This window comes from Leptonychotes weddellii, chromosome 6 (genome assembly GCF_054177405.1).
Source record: "Leptonychotes weddellii isolate Sample4059 chromosome 6, ASM5417740v2, whole genome shotgun sequence".
In the NCBI taxonomy this organism is placed as follows: Eukaryota; Metazoa; Chordata; class Mammalia; order Carnivora; family Phocidae; genus Leptonychotes; species Leptonychotes weddellii.
In genome coordinates, this window is record NC_138374.1 from 10,938,811 (window position 1) to 10,962,776 (window position 23,966).

General features: G+C 48.2%; 2 protein-coding genes and 1 long non-coding RNA gene across 8 annotated transcripts in view; 2 read left to right on the forward strand and 1 right to left on the reverse strand.

Moving 5' to 3' along the window:
* EIF3A (eukaryotic translation initiation factor 3 subunit A) overlaps window positions 1-799 on the forward strand; it is a 30,794-nt gene extending 29,995 nt beyond the window's left edge. The window contains exon 20 of the mRNA XM_081823060.1: window positions 794-799. Coding sequence (XP_081679186.1) covers window positions 794-799 — 6 coding nt within the window. The remainder of the gene's footprint in view (window positions 1-793) is intronic.
* A 1,882-nt stretch (window positions 800-2,681) lies between these two features.
* NANOS1 (nanos C2HC-type zinc finger 1) lies at window positions 2,682-5,419 on the reverse strand. The gene has a single exon (XM_081823423.1). The coding sequence runs from the start codon at window positions 5,292-5,294 to the stop codon at window positions 4,440-4,442; it is 855 nt and encodes a 284-aa protein (XP_081679549.1). The 5' UTR covers window positions 5,295-5,419; the 3' UTR covers window positions 2,682-4,439.
* Window positions 5,420-5,843: 424 nt separating this feature from the next.
* LOC145722128 (uncharacterized) overlaps window positions 5,844-23,966 on the forward strand; it is a 59,319-nt gene continuing 41,196 nt past the window's right edge. For 2 of the 6 annotated variants that reach the window (XR_014146169.1, XR_014146170.1), the window contains exons 1-2: window positions 5,844-5,939; window positions 7,198-7,330. This is a non-coding gene — a long non-coding RNA (uncharacterized LOC145722128). Of the gene's footprint in view, window positions 5,940-7,197; window positions 7,744-12,020; window positions 13,621-15,187; window positions 18,451-20,684; window positions 23,153-23,966 lie in introns of those variants that run through there. The other 4 variants (XR_014146164.1, XR_014146167.1, XR_014146166.1 and 1 more) reach the window with 4 other exon arrangements.

Genomic DNA, 23,966 nt, shown 5'->3' on the forward strand with positions numbered 1-23,966 from the left:
GTTTAAATTCTTTTTCCTAATTTTCTTTCTTTTCAGGATAGATTCTTTCAACAAGTAATTTGTAGTAATGACTGTGTTGACTTCAATTTTGGAGTGTCGTAGCTATGTCAAAGATTAACTATTTGGTCTTATTGAAGCCAACACAGAACTTGCTGCTGTGTTTTTTCTTCAATGATAAATAAAATACTTACAGAATTTGTTTTAGTGTTGATTTGTAGTTACAGTCAAAGTGGTTTACTTACTATTGTGAGTTTGTATATCTAGTTGAGTTTGTTTTGAGGTGTTTTTTTTTTTTTTAAAGATTTTATTTATTTATTTGAGAGAGAATGAGAGAGAGCACATGAGAGGGGGAAGGGTCAGAGGGAGAAGCAGACTCCCTGCCAAGCAGGGAGCCCGATGTGGGACTTGATCCCAGGGACTCCAGGATGACCTGAGCCGAAGGCAGTTGCTTAACCAACTGAGCCACCCAGGCGCCCTGTTTTGAGGTTTTTTTGTTGTTGTTGCCATTAAATGTCTGTGTTTAGGATCAAAGAAAATAACTCAAATAGAAAGCCAACGTGGCTAGGATGTTTCCTTCCTTAATTCAGGAACCCCTTAGTTTCCTTATAATGCTGTCCTCTCTGTGAGCTTGTATGCATGGGGTCTGGGTAGGTGGGTGGCTTACTATTTTCGGTATTCCCCTGAAAATAGAAAAAATATAATTTCAGAGAATATTAGTAGCAAATTGGTAGTGGCTACAGACATGCAAATTATTTCCAGTATTGGGTGGTGGTGAGAATTCCTGTTGGTACAGCTATAAGGCGGCCAGAAGAGGGAGTATTGATGCTTTTTTTAAAATAATCAGATGCAGCCTTTTCTGTTTGATGTTACCGGTGATGGAAACGACTTTTTTCAACACTTAATTTCCTTAATATCTAGTATTTCAAACAAGTGGAAATCTTAAAAGGTCTTTGGGGAGAGGGCCTACTCTTTTTAACAAATTGATGAACTTGGGGCAGTAGCCTGCTGAGTCTCCCCAATCATTAGAACAGGACTGTACCTGTGACAGCACTGATTGGCCCCAGGGGACCATTCATTTAAGCTGATTTATTTAGATGAGTTATGGATGCATGTCTGATGGTTAGGCTAGTCTGCAAACCTACCCTTCCTGCCAGAACCCTTTCCCAGATAAATACCATGCCCCCAAGTTCTTTGTCCTGAGTTGGAATCCCAGGCACAGGATGGGGGCAGAAGAATCTGCTGCTGCTTTGTGGTCCTGCTCTTAAGTTTCTACTCAAGGCCTCACAGCCTTCCCCTACATCCCCCAGTATTCACAGGTGTCAAAGGAAAGCTGAACATCCAATCTACTCACTGTGTGTAGAATGTCTTCATGTTCCCAGTGGCTTCTGCATTTTTACACAAGAACACCATGCTGCTAATACATGTGGATCTGAGGGTGGAGACAGTGGCCCAGAAAAGACTCTATATCCCCCTAGTTGTCCTTACTGGCTTTCCAAGAAGAGGTGGGAATCTATGTGTTGGGATGCTTTTATGTGCTTTATCTGTGTTTTGTTTTTTACCAAAGACCTTTTGTAGATTCATTTCTAATTTTACAAGTCTAATTGACATAGATACTGGACACCGGAAGGAATGCAGGAATGTTCCTCATGTGGTTAAGCACAGACTAGAAGGTGAGGACCAACACTGAAACTTTCCTGCCCTTTCCAACTTGAGGTAGATATATTTGTAGTATAATTTAAAAATAGATAATTTTGGCTTACAATTTAGACCAAAAGTTGTTGTAATCAAAGTTAATTCTGCAGCTTCCAAAAAGGACTGCATAGGAAAATTAAAATCCAAAGAAATAAAAAGCCACTCACTGCAAATGTGTCTACAGAAAAGGACCAGCAAGGTAAGGCAGTCTGCCTGCAGAGCTGGTAAAGCGCTTTTGAGGATTCCATGCATTGTTTTGTTTTTAGCCAAATAACACAGGCATATTCTTATAAAAACAAAACTTTGTCACACTATTATGTATTTCTTTAAACTTTAAAAAATTAGGTTTCTTTTACCCTGAATTTTTAAGTAAACTCTACTTGCCAAAATGGGGCTCAGATTTACAACTCCCAAGATCAAGAGTGCCATGCTCTATCACTGAGCGAGCCAGGTGCCCCACACCCTAAATTTAATTTTGCAAGTACTTAAAAGTTTTAGATTGAGAGTTCTATGCTTGGTCCTCCTAAGTGCCTTACTGTGGTTAGTATACTTTTCCTAAGAGATCTCTAGAAGATTAACGGTAGTAATATTCTCTGTGCATGCTCTAACTCCCAGTGTTTTAATTTTAGCTGGAAAACAGGCAAATTTGAGGGGGGCTGATATCAGTGTTTTAAATGGACATGATGTTTGCCGGTAAAACTGTGATGGTGTCAATATCAAATTTGTATTAGGCACATCTCACCACTGAGGAATTCTCATATTGAACATGTCAAAGCTAAGTGCTTGACACCTAGAAATACAGTGTCTATAACAGTTTGGCTCTTTGAAAATACAAAGTATTTGCCTGCCTAGTCCTTCTGTGCTGGAGAAGGACTGTAGTGCTCTTGAAAAGGTAGAACAGCAGTAGGAGAGGTAACAGGAATTCTCTTGACCTGACAACTACCTGAGACCAAAATTAAATGTGTATTTTCTGGCACAACAAAAGAGAGTAAGTAATCACATGGTTTTATTAAGGTCCTTGAGTTTAAGACTAGTCACATCTAAAGTTCTGTGTTCTGGGGCTGGACTAGTAGGAATGGATTTCTCTTAGCCAACGTACTGTTTGCCTGCACCTCTCCCCCTTGTTCTGATCCCCCTTCCTTTGACCAAAAAGGCTCACAGCCTTCCAATATTATTTACCTCAGCCTCTCTTACACCCTCCTCAAAGGAGTGTTCAAGCTAATTTGTTGTGGAGGAAGTTAGCTGTTTGATATAAAAGCAGTCTAATGTCTAATAAAGGAGCTGAACTCTCCTACTTGGATCTAAGTAGGTATGACTAAATCTGCCATTTTCAGAGAGTGATGTATTTTGAACATTTATCCTAATTCACTCCGTTTTTGCCTCCTCTATCTGTCCTGATGGTAGCTACAAGCCATGGTGTGGCATCTGGTATGGCTATAAATGAGGGTGGGAGCTAAAGTTGGCCTAAGGATAGGGTCTAATCTCCTCTGTGGGTAAGTGGTGGGATTCCAGAAACAGACTAGGGTCTTCAGGGAAAAACGGAGCATGGGGGAGGCTGTGTTCCTTGTCTTCAACCCCTACTCCATAATTCCTTCAGTACTTATTCTGGTTTGAGGACTGCCTGTGCCTAAAGCCAGACACAGCCCATGGTGGAACCTTCTTGAACACAGGCTATTACATTAGTCTTCCCGGAGCTCAAAGGATTGCATCTTCCATTCAGTTTGGGAGACAACAGCTGGAATGAGCTTTCTACTATTGGGGAACTCTGAAGTTGATCAGGGTGAATTAATACTGCTCCCTTTTGATCTTAATGTTACAAATGTTTTTAAAGAACTGGAAATGGGGAGGTGGGTGCATGGACAAAAGGCCAAGTAGCAAATAGGCAAGATAAATGAATTCATATACTGTTACTGTATAAATACACAAGTTTTTAAACAGCACCAATTTCCAAGTGTATACACAATAGGATTATAACTTGGCACAATTTTTCAGGGTGGAAATGCTAGCTGCTAGTTTAGTAATAAGATCTGGTACATAAAAGGATAAGGAGTTGTGTTCTACCTGCTACAGATTGTGCATTTTTACACCTCCAGCCAAGACTGAAACAAGCCACAAGGAGGGACTACCCACACAGATTAATACTGGAAAGTTTACTAAACCTTCACTTTTCAAAACGGTGATGCCGCCAGGGGCTTGCTTCACCTGGAATTAGAGTAACTGACTAAGGACAACTAAGAAATATTGTTTCCAAACAATAAAATAGTCATTTTGCCGACATTCCATAAAATCGCCAGTTTTCAGTTATGAGGCTTTTAAAAAAATATTCTAGACCTAGTAAAGTGCCTCCATAAAATTAAACATCCGAGATTAGATTGAGACAATTCATACTGATGCGCATCTAAAATAGATTGACGTATACAGTAAACAGCGCCATTAAGTTGCCATATTTCAGGTAGTGGAATACACACCCAGCCTTCACCGTCCGGATGTGCACAAACTACAAACCACAGATAAATCAAGATTTTAGCGTCTAGTCTCAACCGCTCTTCGACAGGAAAGTACTCCGTACGGCCGGCTTGCTTTGAAAAAAACAAAACAAAACCAAAACGACTTCCCAAGTTGAGCTAACTGCCGAGCTCCAGGCCTCTCCAACAGCGAGGAAAAGATGGTGCGCAGACCGAAAACGAGCGCGCGGGCAGGCGGTGACCCTGGTGGCGTCAGGTGGCAGCAGACCGGAGCCCAGGCCCTCAGCGCAGCTTCTTCCCGGGCTGGCAGTCCCTGGCGCTGCGCGGCGGCGGGCGGGCGGCGGGCGGCGGCGGCACTTTGGAGAGCGGGCAGTACTTGATCGTGTGCGCGTTGTCGCCGCTGGCGCCGCACAGGGGACACGTGTAGCGGCGCAGCACCGGGCACAGCACTCGCCCGTCGGGTCCCTTCAGGATGTGGGTGGTGTAGAGCGCCACCGCCTCCTTGTTGTTCCGGCAGAACACGCACACCTGCAGCTCGGGCTTGAGCAGTCGGGCGGCGGCGGCCCCGGAGGCGGCGTGCAGCCGGGGCTCGGCCGCCCACGCCGGGGCCCGCTCCTCGCGCGGCGCCACCTCGGCGGCGGTAGGGGCTCCAGCGGCGGGCGCACAGCTCAGCAGCACGGCGGCGGCGCGACTGGCGAACGGGCTCAGCTCGGCGAAGCGCTCCTCCAGCAGCCCGGCCTCGGCGGGGCCCGCGCACAGCTCCAGCGCGCGCAGCTCCAGCGCGCCGCCCAGATAGCGGCCCCGGGACCCCGGCTCGTCGCTGTCGTCGTCGTCGTCGTCGGCCGGCCCCAGCGCCGGCCCCAGCACCCCGGGCCCGGTCCCCGCGTGGGGGGAGCAGCAGGAAGAGGAGGGCGGAGAGGTGCCGCCGCCACCGCCGCGGGCGCAGCCAAAGCGCGGCTCCCCGTCCACCGCCTTGGTGATGAGCGTGGCGAGCCCCAGGTAGTCGTTCCACGAGCTGAAGGGCTGAGGGTGCGCCGGGCCCTGGGAGCTCACGTAGCGGGCGCTGGGCACGAGCGCCATGGGCGGTGGGGCGCGGCCGCGGCTGGGCGAGCGGGGCGCCCAAGGGAAAGCCTCCATGGGCGGGCTGCGGGCCGCGCGCGCCGCCTCCCCGCCGCCGGCGCGGGCCGGACGGAAGGGAAGCGCCGAGCCTGCCCGCCGGCCTGCCGCGGGGTGGGGGCCGCCTCGCAGCCTTTTATCGGGTCCCGCTCCTCCCCGTCCACCCCCCCCGCCCCCCCAACCTCGGCCTCGCCGCCGCGGCCCTGCCCCCTGTGCTACCCCGCCCCGGCCTCCTTGCCCGCGCCTCGGACGGAGGCGGAGCGGAGGCGGGCGCGCCGGGGGCGGGCAGGCAGTGCGCGCGCTCCGCTCCGGCCCGCGCGGCTCCCGCGCCCCGCGCGCTGCGCCAGCCTCGCCAGCTGCGGGCGCCTTTCATTCTGCGAGGGGGCGGGCGAAGCGCCGCCTCGGGCCCGGGCGCTAATTGGCTGCTGACCAGAGCCCCCTGCGCCACGGGCGCCGCTCGGGACGCCGATTGGTAAATCTGGGGGAGGGGGCGTGCCCTGCCTGCGCTGCTGGGAGGGGAGGGCGAAGTAGGGGGAGACGAGGGGAAGGGAAGGGAGGGGCTGCTGCTGGGGACCGCCTTCGCCTGAGCGCAGTGCTTTGAGTTTGGAGCAGGTGACCAGGCCTGGGTCTCCCTCGGTCGGGTGGCGAGACTCACGGAGCACACGGGTAGGCGTGGGGATGGGGGAACGCCCCAAGGTTCGCGCACCCTCCTCCCAGCCTTGACTGCCCCAGGTTAGCCTTCCGAGAAGCCCCCTCTCCCCGCTCACCAGCATCAGCAGGAAAAGCTGTGGGGAGGCAGGATTTGGCGGGCTCTGAGGATGCAGTCGTTAAGACAGAGCTGCCCAACAATCGAGTAACTTCCGTTTGCACAGTGCTTTGGAGAGCTTTCAGCTGGGTGAAATCTTCGCACGAATCTCTGAGGCTCAGGGAGGTTATGGTTCTTGTAGTAAGTAGCGGAAGCATCAGGACTTTCCTACAGCACGCTGCAGACTCCCAACAGGTGTTCAGAGACTGGGTGGCCATTAGCTGGTGACTTAGGTAGGGATGGGGGCTGGGCCAGAAAATCTTCCACCCTTGGACAGTGATTGGTGTGTGTGTGAAACTCTGACCCCCTCCCCGGGGCGGGGGGGGGGGCTGTATAAAAAATGGGCTGTATGTGCAGCTTGAAAAAAAATAAAGCATATTCAGCGTCACTATTTAATACTTTAGAATGAGTCAAATATTTTTGTAAAAACAGTGGAAAATAAATTGGAAGATTTTTGATTAGGAGGGTGGGAGGTGGTCGTGCCCTTCCTGGGAGAAGGGACAACACCTTTTAAAAGTAAGGGGCGCCTGGGTGGCTCAGTCGTTAAGCGTCTGCGTTCCGCTCAGGTCATGATCCCAGGGTCCTGGGATCGAGTCCCACATCGGGCTCCCCGCTCCACGGGAGGCCTGCTTCTCCCTCTCCCACTCCCCCTGCTTGTGTTCCCTCTCTCACTCTCTCTCTCTCTGTCAAATAAATAAAATCTTTAAAAAAATAAAATAAACAAGACAACATACCCGTGAGATATTTAAAAAAAAAAAAAGGAAAGTAGGAAAGGTTTTAGGTACTGCGAAGGATTCTTTAGGGTTCTGTGGCACTGGGAAAATGCCTCCTCTGGTGGCTGGGCTGGCAGGCAAGGTGGGCAGGTCAGGACTTTCCTTCCCCTCTCTGGCTGTGAGCTCTGGCTACGGAAACGGGTCGGGGGCAGCTGGTGCTGACAGCCCTCATTAGGCAGGAGGCTATGCTTCTGGGTCTGGCTGTGTCCGGCAGGTTTAGAATGGCCCAGTAGGGGCTGCCCAGAACCTCATGCTGGCATCGGTTTACTTTAGAATGAATGAGGGAATCAAACTGTCAGCCGTGGAAGGGACCTTTGGGATCATTCAATCCAACCTTACTTTACAGATGAAGAAAATGAGACGCAGAGAAGAGAAGGATTTCTTCAAGGTCACACAGTGAATATGTCACAGCCAGAACTAGAACTCAGGCCTCTTCACAAATGGCTTGGTGGCCTACCTGTTACACATGGACCCCGAAGGTATTTCATAGTATATAAGTCTGTGTGTGCATCAGCAGAAATCGAGTGTGGAACACAGGGGACACGAAGAAGAGAAATGAGATGTGGCCTTGTGCCCTTTGCTTGGACCCTACCCTCGGGGAGCAGTCCAGAAGCCAGGTGGCGGCACAGGGAAGGACTTGGGGCAGTAACATGATGCCTTTTCTAGGCACCTGTCTGCACGAAGGGTTGAAGATCTGTTTCTCAGCCTCTTCTTCACCTCCTACTCCCTAACGGTTGATTTAAGTCGTGAAACCAGGCAGTCATATTCTGCACTTGCCAACCCGGTTCCTTTTTCAAGTTTGTGTTGGCACTCAAGTTAAAAAGTCATTCCTTGTTTTTTTTTCCCTCCCCCTCTCCCACCAAAAATAAATAAAAGAGCCCGCAGAAGCGTAGCAGGTTTGCTGACACTGAGCTCTGAGCTCTGACCACAAGAACACCGGCCCCTAGAGTGGTATGAAGATTATTATTCTATAAATGGAAAATTCCAGTCTGTTCGCACGGCCCTGTAGCTCGCATACTTTCAAGGTATGCAGAGTTTTCAGCTCTGAGGAGTGGGAGCCACTGTTCTGAGAAAAACTCGTGGAAGGAAAGGAAAGTTTAAAACTGCCAGCCGCTGGGCCAGCTTCCCCTGGGTCAGGCCAAAGAGAGCGTGGCAAGTTAAGTGACACCTTTCCTCTCCCACATCACACGATTTTTAGCCCTTGTGGGTTTTTTTTGTTTGTTTTGTTTTGTTTACAAGGGGAATTAAAACTTTTCAGTGAACGTGGGTACGAACAAATGCCTTGCCCTGGAGCTGCAGGCTGAGCAGGTGGGTTGTGAGGAGGTTTTGGAAGGGAGCTCTTGTGTCCTGGGAGGCTGACTACCTGCCCTTTCCCCAGGCTGCTCACCTTATCTGCTGTGGGCCTTGCGCACAGTAGGTTGTTTGATCCGGGAAGAACGTCTGGAAGTGGAGGCAGAGGGCATGAAGGGGTTTAACCCCCCACCCCCAGCACGTGTGGCCTCAGTGGACTGGGAGCCCTTGCTGTTAGTTACCACGGAAAGGCCTGATCCAGTTCTGGGTTTAGTAAACAATTCCTGTTATCACTAAGCGCAGGCCTCAGCCGGGCCCTGAGCTTTCCAGCTCTCTTTGAGGTGGTGGAACTGACTTCAGAGATATTCTTAGCACCTTGATGAGGTCTGCCCGCTTTTCATTCCCCTTCCAGAAGTCTGGAACAAAAACAGATAGGAATAGCCAGAGTGTGAGAATTTCTTAAGGCATCCCCTCCGACTGGTGGAGGCAGGAAGACCAGTTGGGACAGGCCTCATCTGGGAGGATGGAGGGTGTTGCTTGGTTTCTTCTGGAATGGGGCCTGCACTGCATGAGCAGGAGGCTCTGGCAGGAGAGGGGTGGATGGTGGGGTGGGCTGCTTGGATTCTGCATTCCCACCTCTCTGCGTGGCTCCCAGCCCCCAGCCTGGGAGGCAACACACAGACCTCAGGCATCTTGAGGATCTTCAGAAGTATGAGGTCAGCCCTGGGGAATGAGGCAGCTTGGCGGCTGTCCAGGCAGCTATAGAGATGCTGTTTGTCAGGCTCTGGGTTCCTGCTGACTTGCCTGCCAAGCTCTTTCTAGGTGCGTCAGGCACATTTGGGTACACTGGGGGCTCTCTTCTGTAACAGTGTTGAATCTGTCCATATCATGCCTTTGGCCCAGCTCAGGGAGTCCCAGGGATGGGGTGTCTGCCCTTTGGGGGCTTAGAGTGAGCTAGAGTTAGTTGAGAAGCACTGTGGTGAAGCGGGGGGTGCTCCTTGAGCCAGTGGCCGTGTTTTCATCCTGGCCTTTCTGCAAAGTCACATGTGGCCTTGGATGGGGGACTTAACCATTCTGGGCTCCAGCTCCTTCCTCTGATCCTCAAGGGGCTCCTCATGTCAAGTGGCAGGCCCTTTACCCTTCTTGCTGCCTTACTGCAGTTCCAGACGAGTCTCTCCCTTGGCCTCTGGGGTTGAGCTGTGACAGGTGTAATCCAGCCAGCCAGACAGATCTCATTTCCCCTGGGCATGATTGGTTTAGGAGGGGGCTGGTGACCCAGTTCTGGTCCCTGAAATGTAAGGGGAGGTCTGTTAGGAGGACTGTGGGAGGGCATTTGTTCCCTTGTTTAAAAAGAAAAGAAACAGGGCGTCTGGGTGGCTCAGTTGTTAAGTGTCTGCCTTCGGCTCAGGTCATGATCCCGGGGTCCTGGGATCGAACCCCACGTTGGGCTCCCTGCTCTGCGGGAGGCCTGCTTCTCCCTCTCCCACTCCCACTGCTCTCTTGCTGTGTCTCTCTCTGTCAAATAAATAAATAAAATCTTTAAAAAAAGAAAAAAGAAAAGAAACAAAGACCAGGAGCTTCCCTTTCTTCCAGCCACTGGCAGGTTATGGAGCTGAGGCAGCCCTGAGGTGATAAGTCTCGAGGACCAGAAGCTGGCACACTGGGGATGGCTGACCAGAAAAATTGTTTTGTTTATTTATTTTTTTAAGTAGGCTGCACGTGTAGCCCCGACGTGGGGCTGGAACTCACGACTGTGAGATCAAGACCTAAGCCGAGATCAAGAGTCGGACACTTAACCGACTGAGCCACCTAGGCGGCCCCGAAAGTTATTAAAAAAAGAAAAGCCTCGGGGACATTTTTGTGGATGACTTGGTGACTTGTTACACAAGACAATTAACCAACTTTATTGATTCAGCCACTGCTGGGCAGGAATTTTACTTACAGCTGAATTCATTCATTCTAACAAACTCGTAGTAATAGGAAAAAAAAATGCATTTGGTAATTCTGTCGGAAAGGTAGGATTCAGTACTCTGGCCGGATGGAGGGGACAGCCGTGTCAGAATTGTGGGCGTATGGACAGGGGTGGGAAGAAACAAAGGAAAGTGGGAGCAGAGGCTTCGTAGTGTCTCCTCTGTCACCCGCCCTGTCTTGCGCCAGAATCTCCCAGCTGAGAGTAATAAGATACCCCCTTCAGACCAGGTGATTTCCAGCATGGCCTCATGGACCCCCCCACCTACTACACAGCTGCCCCACGAGGCAGGTTCTGTGATTGCCCTCCTGGTGCAGATGGAGGGGTGCATGGCTCACAACCAGCAAGGCTCAGGCTAGAACCTGTGTCCCTCTCATCCCAAAGCTGCGCCTGTCCCTACTTGGAAGTACCTGGTCATACTCCGGCCACAGGACTTCTGGGGCCGAAGGGGTGGAAGAGGCCAGCCGGGAGGAGATGGTGCAAGGAGCTGCCGGGAGGCAACACTGGGCTCATTCCACCGTGTGTCAGAGATTGTCCCCCAACAAAACCAATTCCGGTTGAAAGAGGTTAGATTTTTCTATTTATCCAGTAGTGAGCTCTTTGGTCCAGTGAATAATACTTTCTCTTAAACACTTGCCCCAGCCACGTGGTCTCCTTTTAGAAACCCGGATTGTCCCAGTTTTATTTTATTTTATTATGTTATGTTAGTCACCATACAATACATTATTAGTTTTTGATGTAGTGGTCCACGCTTCATTGTTTTCGTGTAACACCCCAGTGCTCCATGCAGTACATACGGATTGTCCCAGTTTTGTTTAAAGCAGCATCCTGCCAGGAAGGCTGACAGCCTGGAGGGCAGATATCCTGGGGTCAACGATGCCTGGAATAATAGTAATAATAGCTCACAGGTAGGGAGCCCTTTCAAGGCACTAAGCGTGAACTGTCTTTTCTTAGACCTTCCCAGCAGTCCTGATGTGATACCCATTTCACAGAAAGGAAAATGAGGCTTGGGGAAGCTAAAAGAGTGTACTACTCAGCTTCTCCCAGCTAGTTAGTGGGTGGCATTTCTCCGTGGCCTGTGCTGTGGACCCGGACAGTCTCCTGGCCCGTGGACATTCGTTCAGTTAGAATTCACAAATCCTGCCTCGCATCTCAGGTGTTTCCCTGAATGGGATCATCGGCCTTTTCTTGATCACCTTCAACACCTGCTGGCTGCAGAAGGGGAGGAGTCAAAGCTGGGGCCTCTAGTGGAAGAGTCATACATAAAATGATAAACTATAAGGTCAAGATTGTTCTCCAGTGATGCATGAAATGGTGCATTATAAGGCCAGGGTTGTTCTCTAGTGGGCCTGAGGGCTGGAGTGGGGGCGGCGGGGGGTGGGAAGGAAAGGTCAGTGAAGGGGATGAGACCAGACTGCCAAGCAGGGCTGCTGTGTATGCTTCTGCAGGTTGTGCACTGCACAAGGGCTTTCCATCCAAAGGGGTGCCTTTTACTTCGTAGATGTGGTTATATGTGTGAGTGAATCTCAAATAGTTTTCTGTCAGATGTGGAGTAAAGTATCTTTTTCTAAAGGAATCTTTTTCTAAAGGAATTATGACAGTTTTTTTCTGACGGATGGATAAAGATGTCTTGTGGATGAAGTACCTTTTCCTAAGTTGCCCAAAGCCCAAAGCTTTGGCTCTAGGCAGAGGCATGAAACGCTAAGCTTCTCGAAAGTAGGCCTTAAGTATGCCATTCGCTAGGGGGCCAAGGGGCCTTTTTAAAGCTTCAGGTGAAAGCGTCTCCCTAACTGAGCTGCCCAGGTGGGAGTCTGGCCCAGGTCTGCTCTCGTAGCTCTGGGCGAATCACCGTCTCTGTCATTTTGGACATCTTCTCCCGGTCCTACCCGGCTTACACTTATTTTCCCCAGTCCCTTAGGGGTTTCTTGTGCCCTGCTGGTGCCTGGCCACGATGATGAGTTGGCAGTGGTATCTGTTCCTGGGGTGTCTCTGGCTCCGGAAGCAGAAAGAAGGGTGATGGCCTAGGATGGTGTAAATTGAGGAGCCTCAAGCAAGTCATTTCCTTTCTCTGGACTTCAGTTTTCGCTCATTTAAAATAATTGGCTGGCCTGAGTGGTTTCTTGGCCCTCTCTAGCTTTAAAGTTTATGTGTTCACATCGAGGGACTGGGACTGACAGGTGGATGAGACGTCCTTGTGACCCCATGTAGTGAATGGGTGGTGATGCTCGGTGGGAGGCATATTAGCTTCCTATTGCCGCTCTGTCACCACCAACCTAGCGGCTTGAAACAGCAAATGCTTCCTTTCCTACCGTTCTGGAGGTCAGAAGTCTGACGGGTCTCACTGGGCTACAGTCGAGGTGTCTGAAGGGCTCGGGCTCTCGGGGACAATCTGTTTCCTTGCCATTTCTAGAGGCTGCCTGTGTTCCTTGGGCTCATGGCCCCGTTCCTTTTTCAAAGCCAGCAACAGCAGGTTGAGTCCCTCCTGACTGGCCGCCTCTATTTTTTCTTCTGCCTCCCTCTTGCGCTGTGTGATTACAGTGGACCTACCCCGATAATCCAGGCTAATCTCCCCATGTTAATGCCATCTAATTAGCAACCTTAATTCTACCCGGAACCTTAATTCCCCCTGGCCATCTAAGGTAACCTATTCTCAGGGACTGGGAATTAGGATGGGGACATCTTTTGGGGCCATTATTCTGCCTCCTCCCAGAGGACTGGGGAACCCCTTAGCAAAGGAGTCCCAAGACCTTAGCATATCCAGGGGCACCTGGGTGGCTCAGTCGGTTAAGTGGCTGCCTTCGGCTCGGGTCATGATCCCAGGGTCCTGGGATCGAGCCCTGCATCGGGCTCCCTGCTCCGCAGGAAGCCTGCTTCTCCCTCTCCCATTCCCCCTGCTTGTGTTCCCTCTCTCGCTGTGTCTTTCTCTGTCAAATAAATAAATAAAATCTTAAAAAAAAAAAAAAAAAAGACCTTAGCATATCCAGAGGTCAACTGGGCTGGTAAATTTAGGTTTCCTTTGCCAGTCAGGACCTGACACAGTGCAGGGGCATCTGTGGGGCGAGGGGGCCCTATGCAGTATGTGTGAGTGTGGGTGTGCGCCCATCAGGCAGATGGAAAGGTCTGAGTTGCAGGAAGGAATGGCGAGCAAAGGAAGTAGTATCCGTGTCACATGCTCTAAGCAAACTAGTGATGATGACGATGTCACTTAATTTGTGGTTAAATCAAGCAAAACAAACAGCCAAGTACCACAAAAAGCAAAACACAAAAAACCCCAGCTAGAGTAAATGCTCTACAGTCCTTGTCTTGCTCAGGAGGAGGGTGAAGATACTGATAACTGTAATATTCTTTAACTTACGGAAAATTTCAAGCATTACAAAAGTAAAGGTCATGGTATAAAGAACTCTAACCCGATTTACCCTTAATATATGATGACTCATATCTCCACACCAATTTTTCACTCCACCTCCCACACTGTGGATCATTTTGAAGAAAATTCTGAACATCAGTGTTCATTAAAGTTAGATTTTGCTAGGTTAGGTATATATAAATAAATATATTTATATTCTTATATGTAATATATAATATATGTATATTTAATATTATATTTATTATATATTATATTTTTATATTTATATAAATATATTTTATATATATAAAATGTATAGGGTAAAAAGAGGATATAATAGTGGATATAAAGAAATGGAACGGGGAAAAATAATCATTACAGAAGAAAGCGTGACAGGGGCGCCTGGGTGGCTCAGTCGTTAAGTGTCTGCCTTCAGCTCAGGTCATGATCCCAGGGTCCTAGGATCGAGCCCCGCATCGGGCTCCCTGCTCTGCGGGAAGCCTGCTTCTCCCTCTCCCACTCCCCCTGCTTGTGTTCCCTCTCTCGCTGTGTCTCTCTCTGTCAAATAAATAAAATTAAAAAAAAAAAAAAAGCGTGACAGAAAGAAAATCGTCATGGAAATGGTAGAACAAATTGGAAGTATACAATAAGATGGTTGAAATAAATCCAAACATAAATTCCTTATAATAAATGTAAATGGACGAAATGGTTCTGTTAAAATACAAAATTTCAGACTGGATTTAAAACCCAGCTATATGGGGGCGCCTGAGTGGCTGGTTCGGTGAAGCGTCTGACTCCTGATCTCAGCTCAGGTCTTGATCTCAGGGTTGTGAGTTCAAGCCCCACATTAGGCTCCACACCTACTTAAAAAACAGCTGTATATCCTGTCAGAAACACATATAAAATGTAAGGATGCAGAAAGGTTAAAGATAAAATGATGAAAGAAGACGTGCCAGTAGATGCTGAAAAGGAAGCTGACATAGCTGTGCTGATAGGAGGCAAATAGACTTTATGGCAAAAGCTTTACTAGGGATAGAAGGGTGGCTACGTCATGTAAAAGGCTCGATTTACCAGGAAGATATAACAATTCTAAATACCTAATAATTTAGCTTCAAAGCATATGAATGAAAACCTGACAAAATATCAGTAGGGATATAGGAGATTTGAGTGACAGTTAACAAGCTTGACTTTATATATTTACATGTACCTACATATATATATACATGTCATTATATAAAATCGTATGTAAACACTGCTTTTCAATAACTGCAGAATTTGGGGTGCCTGGGCGGTTCAGCCGGTTAAGCGTCTGCCTTCGGCTCAGGTCATGATCCCAGGTCCTGGGATCGAGTTCCACATCGGGCTCCCTGCTTAGTGCATAGCCTGCTTCTCCCTCTCCTGCCCACTCATGCTCTCTCTCTCCTTCAAATAATAAAGTCTTAAAAAAAAGTGCAGAATTTACATTCTTTTCCAGCACTCATAGCGCATTTATAAAAGTTGACCGGATTCTGTGCCATCAACCAAGTATTAACAAATTTGATAGGATTGGTGTCACATTGGATTTTCTGGCCACAATTCCATTTCATTAGAAATCAACAGCAGACAATAACTAGAAGAGAACATAATACAGATAAGTGAAGGAATTGATGAAATGGGAACGGAGATACGATAGATGGCTGACAGAGCTAAACAGTGGATTCTTATAAAAGACGAATACAATTAATTTCGCAGGGTTTATCAAGAATAAAAGACACGATGCAATTGAGCAGTTCTGTGACTTGATGCTTCATAAATCTGAAAATGTATATGAAATGGAAAAATTGCTGGAAAACAAGAACTCTCTCAAGACCGTATGTATGTGTGTATGTATTTATTTGAGGGGGGGAAGGGCAGAGGGAGAGAGAGAATCTCAAGCCAGACTCCCCGCTGAGTACCGAGCCCGACTTGGGGCTGGATCAAGAGTCGGATGCTTAACTGACTGAGCCACCCAAGTGCCCCAAGAAGAATTTAAAAACCTTGATGTTCTGCAACATTTATATAAATTGAATCAGAGTTTAAAAATCTCACAAAGCACCAGATCCAGTTGACCTTATTCTTTTTTCTCCTGTTGACTTTAAAGATAAGTTCTGTTTTTCAAGGAATAAATAATTTCAATTCTACACAAGCCATTCTAGAGTTTAGAAAAAAAGAATCATTTTCTCGTTCATTTTACAAGGCTAGTGCAACCTGATATAAAACAAGTCTAAGAAGGGAAAATGACAAGCCATGCTCATTTGTGAACATACAAAAATCTGAAACAAAGTACCAGCAAGCAAGAGCATGAGCAGGGGGGAGGGGCAGAGGGAGAGGGAGAAGCAGACTCCCACTGGGCAGGGAGCCAGACTTGGATTCAGGGCTGGACCCCAGGACCCTGAGACCATGTCCTGAGCCAAAGGCAGATGCTTAATGACTGAGCCACCCAGGCACCCAAGGAAAGGATTTCTTAAACAAGACGCGCACAAACCTCACTAACTGTACCATTAATAAATGTTAATTAAAATTAAGCACTCCTGTTCCTCAGAAGACACCATATAGTGAGTATAAAGACAAGTCACAAACTGAGAGGAGCTATTTGCAGTACATGTGATTGATAAGGAAGGGCCTTCGCACCCAGAACACGTAAAAGAACACCTAAAAATTTGCTATGATTCATACAACCCAAAAGAAAAACTGGTGAAAAGTTACTGATAGCAGAGGAAAATTGAATGGCCAGTAAACAAGAGAATAAATAAGACTGTAATGTGGGAAATGTACATCACTCAATTATAGGTTTTGTATGGCTTCAACTTTACTAGATATTGCCAAATTATTTTCCAAATAGATTGTATCAATTTCACCCCCTCTAGCAGTGTACAAGAGTTCCAGTTCCGCCACATTCTTTTCTAAAAGATTTTATTTTGGGGGTGCCTGGGTGGGTCAGTCGTTAAGCGTCTGCCTTCGGCTCCGGTCATGATCCCAGGGTCCTGGGATGGAGCCCCGCAGTGGGCTCCCTGCTCCGAGGGAAGCCTGCTTCTCCCTCTCCCCCTGCTTGTGTTCCTCTCTCCCTGTGTGTCTCTCTCTGTCAAATAAATTTTAAAAATCTTAAAAAAAAAAAAAAGATTTTATTTTGAAGTAATGTCTATACCCAGCGTGGGGCTCGAACCTACAACCCCGAGATCGAGTGGCATGCTCTACTGACTGAATCAGGCAGGCGCCCCCAAGAGTTCCCATTCTACCACATTCTTGTCAACATTTAACATTAACAGAATATTTGATTCTGCCAATCTGGTGGTGAATACATGCATCACCTCTTTGATGATTGGTCTTCTCCACCAGGGCAGACACCAGTCAGCAGTTACGGTGGCTTCGAGGAGCTTCCATCCTTCCTTCTGGCAGTGGCAGATCGTGGATAGGGAAAGGGAGCACAGGGAGCCCCAGGATTGGACCCTTGCTTCCTAGTGAGGTTGAAGGTGGTGTGCTGGGATGAGGAGGTCCAGGAAAGCCACCAACATCTACTCTGATAAGAAGTGGAAGACAAGGAAATTTGAACCTGGGTCTGCTTGTGTGAGGAGCCCTGCTGGACACAGCAAGAATGCTTATAATTTAGTTGTGTTGCATTTGGGATCGCTTTTAGCCAAACTTTAATGTCTCCTGGGTAGTTATTTGGCTCTGTTTACAGCTTTAAAAAGTTGCAGGGAACTTTGCCCTCATGGTCAGCAGCTCTTGATCATAATGAAGTTATAAATCAAAAAGTTAAATTTAAGAAACGAAATGACACACACAGACAACTTAGAATGAAATGCGTATAAACACTTCCCCCATCTCTGAACTGGAAGGGTCTTTCTAAGCATCTAGATAATGGATGCAATCCCAAAAGGAAAAGGAAAAAGCACCCAGACCAGACAATATGAAAATGCATAAAAAAGTAACAACAACAAATGCTAAATGGCAACAACAAACAACTATTCACGGCAAATATTTCCCCCAAACAAAAGTGTATGGCAAATATTTTCCAGAACATATTTGTCATATGAAAACACAGGGTCATGATTTTTAATGTCCATATATATGGGGTCGTGTTAAGAGCTAGGCTCTGGAGTCATACAGACCTTCCACCTTCAAAGCCAACTGAGTCTCTTAATTCAAGTCTCTCTGATACTGATGTTCCCTCCTCCACCTTTCATGGACAAGGACTCTTGGGATTACATGGGGCCCACCTGGATAATCTAGGCTAATCTCTTTAGATTAAGATCAGCTGATTAACAGCCTTGATTCCATTAACAACCTTGACAACCTTAATAACAACAGCTTTCATTAGCCTCTGCCACGTAGGGTAACGTATTCACAAGTCTCGGTGGCCATTATTCTGCCCGCCATACCAGCTGTGTGACCCTGAGCAAGTTATTCTCTTGAACCTCAGTTTCTTCATCTCCAGTGGGGTTTCTTAACCTCAGCGCTATTGACCTGTTGGGACGGATAATTCTTCATTGTAAGGGCTATCCTGCATGTGATAGGATGTTCAGCAGCATTCCTGGCCTCTATCCATTAGATGCCATAGCAACTGTCCCCCTCCCCACAATGTGACAACCAAATATGTTTCCAAGCTTTGCCATATGTCCCTGTGGGCCAAATTGCTCCTCGTTGAGAAATGGTCTATACAATGGCTGTTCTTACCTTCTAGTGTAGCTGTGTCAGACTAGATGGTGTGTGTAAAAGATTTAGCAGAGTGGCAGGTGCCTAGCAAGGTCTCCGCAGGTGGTATAGATCTGTAGTTTACTTTTCTGTTTTTTTCTTTTTCTTTTTAAAGATTTTTTTTAATCTCTACACCCAATGTGGGGCTCAAATTTAAAACCTCAAGATCAAGATTTGCAGGTTCTACCGACCGAATTAGTCAGGTGCCCCTAGATCTGTAGTTTACATTTTTTTTTAAAGATTTTATTTATTTATTTATTTGTCAGAGAGAGACTCAGGGGGAGCGGCAGGCAGAGGGAGAAGCAGGCTCCCCTCCGAGCAAGAAGCCCGATGTGGGACTTGACCCTAGGACCCTGGGATCATGACCTGAGCCGAAGGCAAACGCTTAGCTGACTGAGCCACCCAGGTGTCCTTGTAGTTTACTTTTCTGAATGCACAATACTGTTGTAGTAATTTAAACAAAATTTATCAAGGTGATGGGCATTAAGGAGGGCACTTGATGTAATGAGCACTGGGTGTTATATGCAACTAATGAATCACTAAATTCTACCCATGAAGCTAATAATACACTGTATGTAAACGAAATTGAATTTAAATTTACAAAAAATAAGTAAGCAAAATTTATCAGAAATAAGCACTTAGCAGTTGGACAGTAGGCCTGAAGAATATATACGTCCAAAGGCAAAAGGACCTTTGCAGTGAAAATCTTACAAATACAGTTTAGTTATTCAAATAGAGGGTTAATTCCTATTTTGAAAAACTCAAATAGTACAGACAAGGCTAATACTTTCCTTCATCTCCCCAACTCCCACCCTCTATCGCTTTCGTCCCAGAGGCAACCCCTGAATAGAAGTGCCATGAGAGTAGGGACTTCATTTGTATGTTTCATCGTTGTTTTTTAAAGTAGGCTCCACGCGAAGGTTGGCTCGAACTCAGGACCCTGAGATCAAGAGTTGCATGCTCGGGGTGCCTGGGTGGCCCAGTCAGTTAAGCGTCTGCCTTAGGCTCAGGTCGTGACCCCAGGGTCCTGGGAGCAGGGAATTTGCTTCTCCCTCTGCCCCTCCTCCCGCTCATGCTCTCTCTGTCTCTCTCTCAAATAAATAGATAAAATCTTAAAAAAACAAACAAACAAAAAAAGAGTTGCATTCTCTACCGCCTGAGCCAGCCAGGCGCTCCAGTACTCAACATTTTTTCTCCAGAGGTTAAAATAGTGTCAGGCACACAGTGGACATTCAGTTCATGTATGTTGAATGAATGAATGAGTTTATGTGTATTATTCCAGTTCTTGTAGAAAATTTGCTTATAAATCTTGGTGGTGTTATATTCCAGTTCCACAGTTTACTAGCCATATGGTCAAATTACCTAACCTCACAGAACCTTAATAATTTCATCTGCAGAATGGGGTTAATAATACTACGTCATGGGGTTGTTGGGAGGTAGTCCGTGCATTTGTATGGACACACACACACTCTTTTAAATTTAGTATATCTGAGATCCTATGTATTGTTCGGCAATTTGCCTTTTTCACATTTAATGTGTCTCAGGAGCTTTCCAGGTCAGTATATATAAAGCCACCTCACTCTTTTTAGCTGCTGAACAGATGAACCCTGGTTTATTTAAGGGATGGTGTCAAACTCCCTGCTCTCCTCTGTGTCTGGCAGGTGCTCAGTGAACAAATATCTCTTGCTGAATCACCGATTGGGCAAAGTGCTCCGGGAGCTGGAGCAGCCTGTTGATATTTTAGTTTTCATCAACTGTGCAAAGTCTTTGAGTCTTTTTGGTTTGAATGCGTCAGAGTCTGGTCTGGAAATCTACCCGAGATTATTTTTAACCTATTTGGCCAGAGGATCAGCCGCTCTGTGGAAACGTGAACTTGGGGCTGGAGCCTGTCCAGATGTGCTGCCTCAAGCAGGTGGTCACAGACTCTGGAAGATCTGCCTGGGTCCAGGGTGGACCTGACTGATGTGGAACCTTGAGTTCCTGAATCTTTTTTTTTTTTTTCCCCAAAGATTTTATTTATTTATTTGACAGAGAGAGACACAGCGAGAGCAGGAACACAAGCAGGGGGAGTGGGAGAGGGAGAAGCAGGCTTCCCTCTGAGCAGGGAGCCCGATGTGGGGCTCGATCCCAGGACCCTGGGATCATGACCTGAGCTGAAGGCAGACACTTAACGACTGAGCCACCCAGGCGCCCCTGAGTTCCTGAATCTTAAAACAGGACTGGGGACTTCCTGGGATCGGCTCCAGCCAATAAGTAAGGGACCCCAGGGGATTCCTGGGTCCTTTCCTGGTCCAGCTCGGACTGTGTCTATGATGGTTGTTGGACACTGATGGGACCTTTACACTCTGGCCTCAGCCTCTGCCCAGTCTCCCTCAGCTCCAGACAAGTTGTGAATGTTCACATCGCTGTGCCTTTTGCTCAAGCTCTTTGCTCTGCCAGGACCTTTCCTCTCTCCTTTTTGGCATCTAGAGCTCAGCTCAAATGTCCTCTCTTCAGTCAAACTTCCCCTTTTCTACAGGGGAGGAGTTGGTCACTTCTTCTGAGAGCCCAGAGACTTTGTACCTGCTACGTCCTAGTCACAAGTCCTACTGACTTCTGCAACTGGTCTGCTCCCCTCCCCAGATGGGGGCTTCTGGAGGCAAGGGCCTTGGTGCCCATCCTAGGACCTGGTACAGTATAGAACTTTGCAAATGTCTGCTGGCTGAGGGAAGCGCCCTGAGAGCAGGATAAAGGCACCGAGGAACACGCCCGGGAACAGAGGGAGTGTGGCATGAGGAGACCGAGCTGAGCGATCACATGATTTGGAAACACAGGCCGTCTTGAAGAGGCCACCGGTTGGCTGTCCTCGGTATAACTTCCTCATCGTCTTCAGAGTGTCATTAGGGGCTAGAACAAGAAACCCAGCGCATCAGAGGCTTTAGTCCAACTCAGATGAAATCTCTAAGTTCTAGAAAAATACTAAAGGAAAGTGGCAGTCATTTCAGCGATGATAATAATACATATTATGTAAAACATCTTGAAGCACTCTCTATGTGAGCAGTCGCGTCAGATGAGCATAATAATGGTCACTTTTCCAGGGGTCTGACCCCCAAAACCTCAGCCATCCAGGATGAGGCTGAGGAGTAGGAATTGAGAGTAAGAGGCCTCGGGTAAGTAACTATCTCAGAGTTCTACGAAAGTATTTTTCTGTGCAGAGGAGTCGGGTCCTCTCTGAGAACCTATTAATTCGTACTTTACGTACATTTGTAACAGGCCCTTTTATCTGGTGTCTCAGCTCAGACCATACACTGGTGGTGATGGAGGAGGGAGTGATGTTAAAGCTGAGAACCTGACACGGAGGGAGGAGACCAGCAAACTGTAAAAAAGCTCATATGGGCACTGTTAGAACGGAGCCACCTTGGGTTGGGCCATTTAGCATTTGAACAAATAACTTGCATCCAGTCGCCTCTATAGATATTACTACATGGGGGCAGGATATAAGCATTTGGTGCTGTTAATTCTGAATTATCTGTTTAAGAAGGCAGGCTATGTAGAGTACAGTTTAGAAAATGATTAACACATAGACTGATGTGTGGTATGTCTATCATGTCCCTGTACTCACTTATGTGGTATCTTTCCTTTCTCAAAACCACCAGGTCAATAATGAGTGATTGTGGGTCATGAGTCCAGCAGTGTGCTAAGAGCTCTATGCTGTTACTTAATTTAACCTCCAACACCCCCGGGAGATAGTTATTATGGATAATCCCATTTTATAGATGTGGAGGGTGAGGCTCAGAGAGGAAATGAACACATTCCAAGGTCACACAGCCAGCAAGGGATGGAAGGCACTTTGATTCCAGGTTGATAGGCTCTGAAGCCAGGGCTCTTAACCTGTGGGCCCCGACTCTCCTGTGGTCTTCCTCCCAGTGGCCTGCAGTCCTGTTGGGTGTGTCCCCTGCTATCCTTTAATCTCTACACTTGCCCTCGCTCCGGGAAAGGTTCAGTGTGACGGGCTTGCCTCCCAGGAGGCTGGATACACGTCAGAGCCCCTGATGTCCCCCGAGGTGACATTTTGTTGATGAATAGCTCCCTTCCTGGAGCCAAAGAGTATTCATTGTCCACTCACAGGAAAAAACCACCACGTGTCCCCTGATAGCCCAAAGATGAATCCTGACTGTCTGGACATGCTCAGGGTGTACCCATGGCGTTTGGTTGAACCAACCACACCTTGTCTCTAGGCCAGAGGTAAAGTCAAGGGCCATCTGTCTGCCTAGGGACTGGGTCCAGCTGGAGGGCAGGAGATGGCGGCTCTGGGGAGGCAAGGCCCAGGGTCGGGGCCAGGAGGTCGTGTGATCGCTGCGCAGGCTGCTGCGAGCTTGAGGGTGCGTGCGCCCTGGAATCCGCTGGGGGAGGCCGGGGCGTGCCGAACGGGGGTGTCCCGTTCAGAAGGGAGCTTGCCACACAGCGGTAGCTGCGGCACGGACTGGACAGGGCCCGAGTGAGCCGACGCCGGGGGCTTGCCGACCCGCCTCTGTGACAACAGCCGGTTTCCCCCGTGGGAGCTGATGCTTCACTGCTACATGAAAGGACAGGCAATGGCATGGAAAAATGTTAATACACAGCACTGTTCAACAAGATCATGAAACAGTAGGACCCCCCCCTTTTTTGTCCTATGAGACAGTTGGTATGTATGTTTATCTCTATGTATGTTGTGTGAAAAATACAGAAATTTGTAGGAGCACCTGGCAATACAAACACTCAGTCTCTGGCACTGTCCTTCTCAGCCACTCTCTGGGGTCACTCCTGTCCCACAACTCTTCCCTCTGCTCGCCTCCGTCTCCCCCAGGAAATCCTGCCCAGCCATCAAGGCCCGCTCACGAGCCACCTCCTCAGTGAGACCTTCAGCACTTGACTGGGAAAGTGAGTTTCATCTGCCTCGCTTGCTTTCCCAGGCTCCTTCTACTCCCTCATGCTTCGTGGTGTGGTAGGGCTGTCAGTCACAGCCCTGCCCCTGCCAGGGGTGGGGTGGGGTGGGGTGGGGGGGTGCGCATATGACACAAGCTGATCAATCAGAGGATCCAACCCCCCTTGGCCACAGAGACTGGATCAGTGATGGGCATGGGACTCAAACAGGACCAATCAGATTCCTCCCTGAGATTGGTAGGAGAATATTGCAAGAGACAAGTATTCTTTTTGCTGTCCCTGCTTACCCATGATGCCATGAGTCGGCAGCTGCTGGTGGCCATTTTGCCCGCATAAAAAGAGCACTTCTGTGCAGAAGAAAACCATATACAGACAGAGCCTGGATGACATCATTGCTTCAGCCTCTGGATCCAGCTGTACCTGAAGCAGATACTCCTGACTTCCCCATTAGGTGAGCCAGTACATCTCCTTTTTGTTTGAGCTGGTTTGAAACGGGGTTCTCCTCCTTGCATCTGAAGGACAAATGACCAGTTCAACTTCCCTGACACCCCGGGGCCCCCCCACCACGTACCTCCTTGGAGTTAGAATTCATACTTCTGTGCTGCACTATTGCCGTTGGCAAGCGTCCTCCTCCTCGGTAGGACCTCCCTGCTCCTTTTTCAGCCCACAGCTCTGAGACCATATATCATTAAAATTAGTGAAGGGCGATTGAGCGAATCAGGGAAGGGATGAGTGCATATGGCCATCTTGAGGCCCTTTCTGCAGCTGCTGACACTTCTCTTCAAGGACAAGCTGGGTCTGAACTTACCTCGCAAGGAGACTTGAAGAAAACAAACAGACCTAGCCCCTCCAGCCAACATTCCTACTTCAGGAATGAGGCTGGGCTTGGGCAGTGCCT

Bases quoted from the DNA above. Each gene is read 5' to 3' on its own strand.
- NANOS1 (XM_081823423.1), bottom strand. From the start codon at position 5,294: ATGGAGGCTTTCCCTTGGGCGCCCCGCTCGCCCAGCCGCGGCCGCGCC.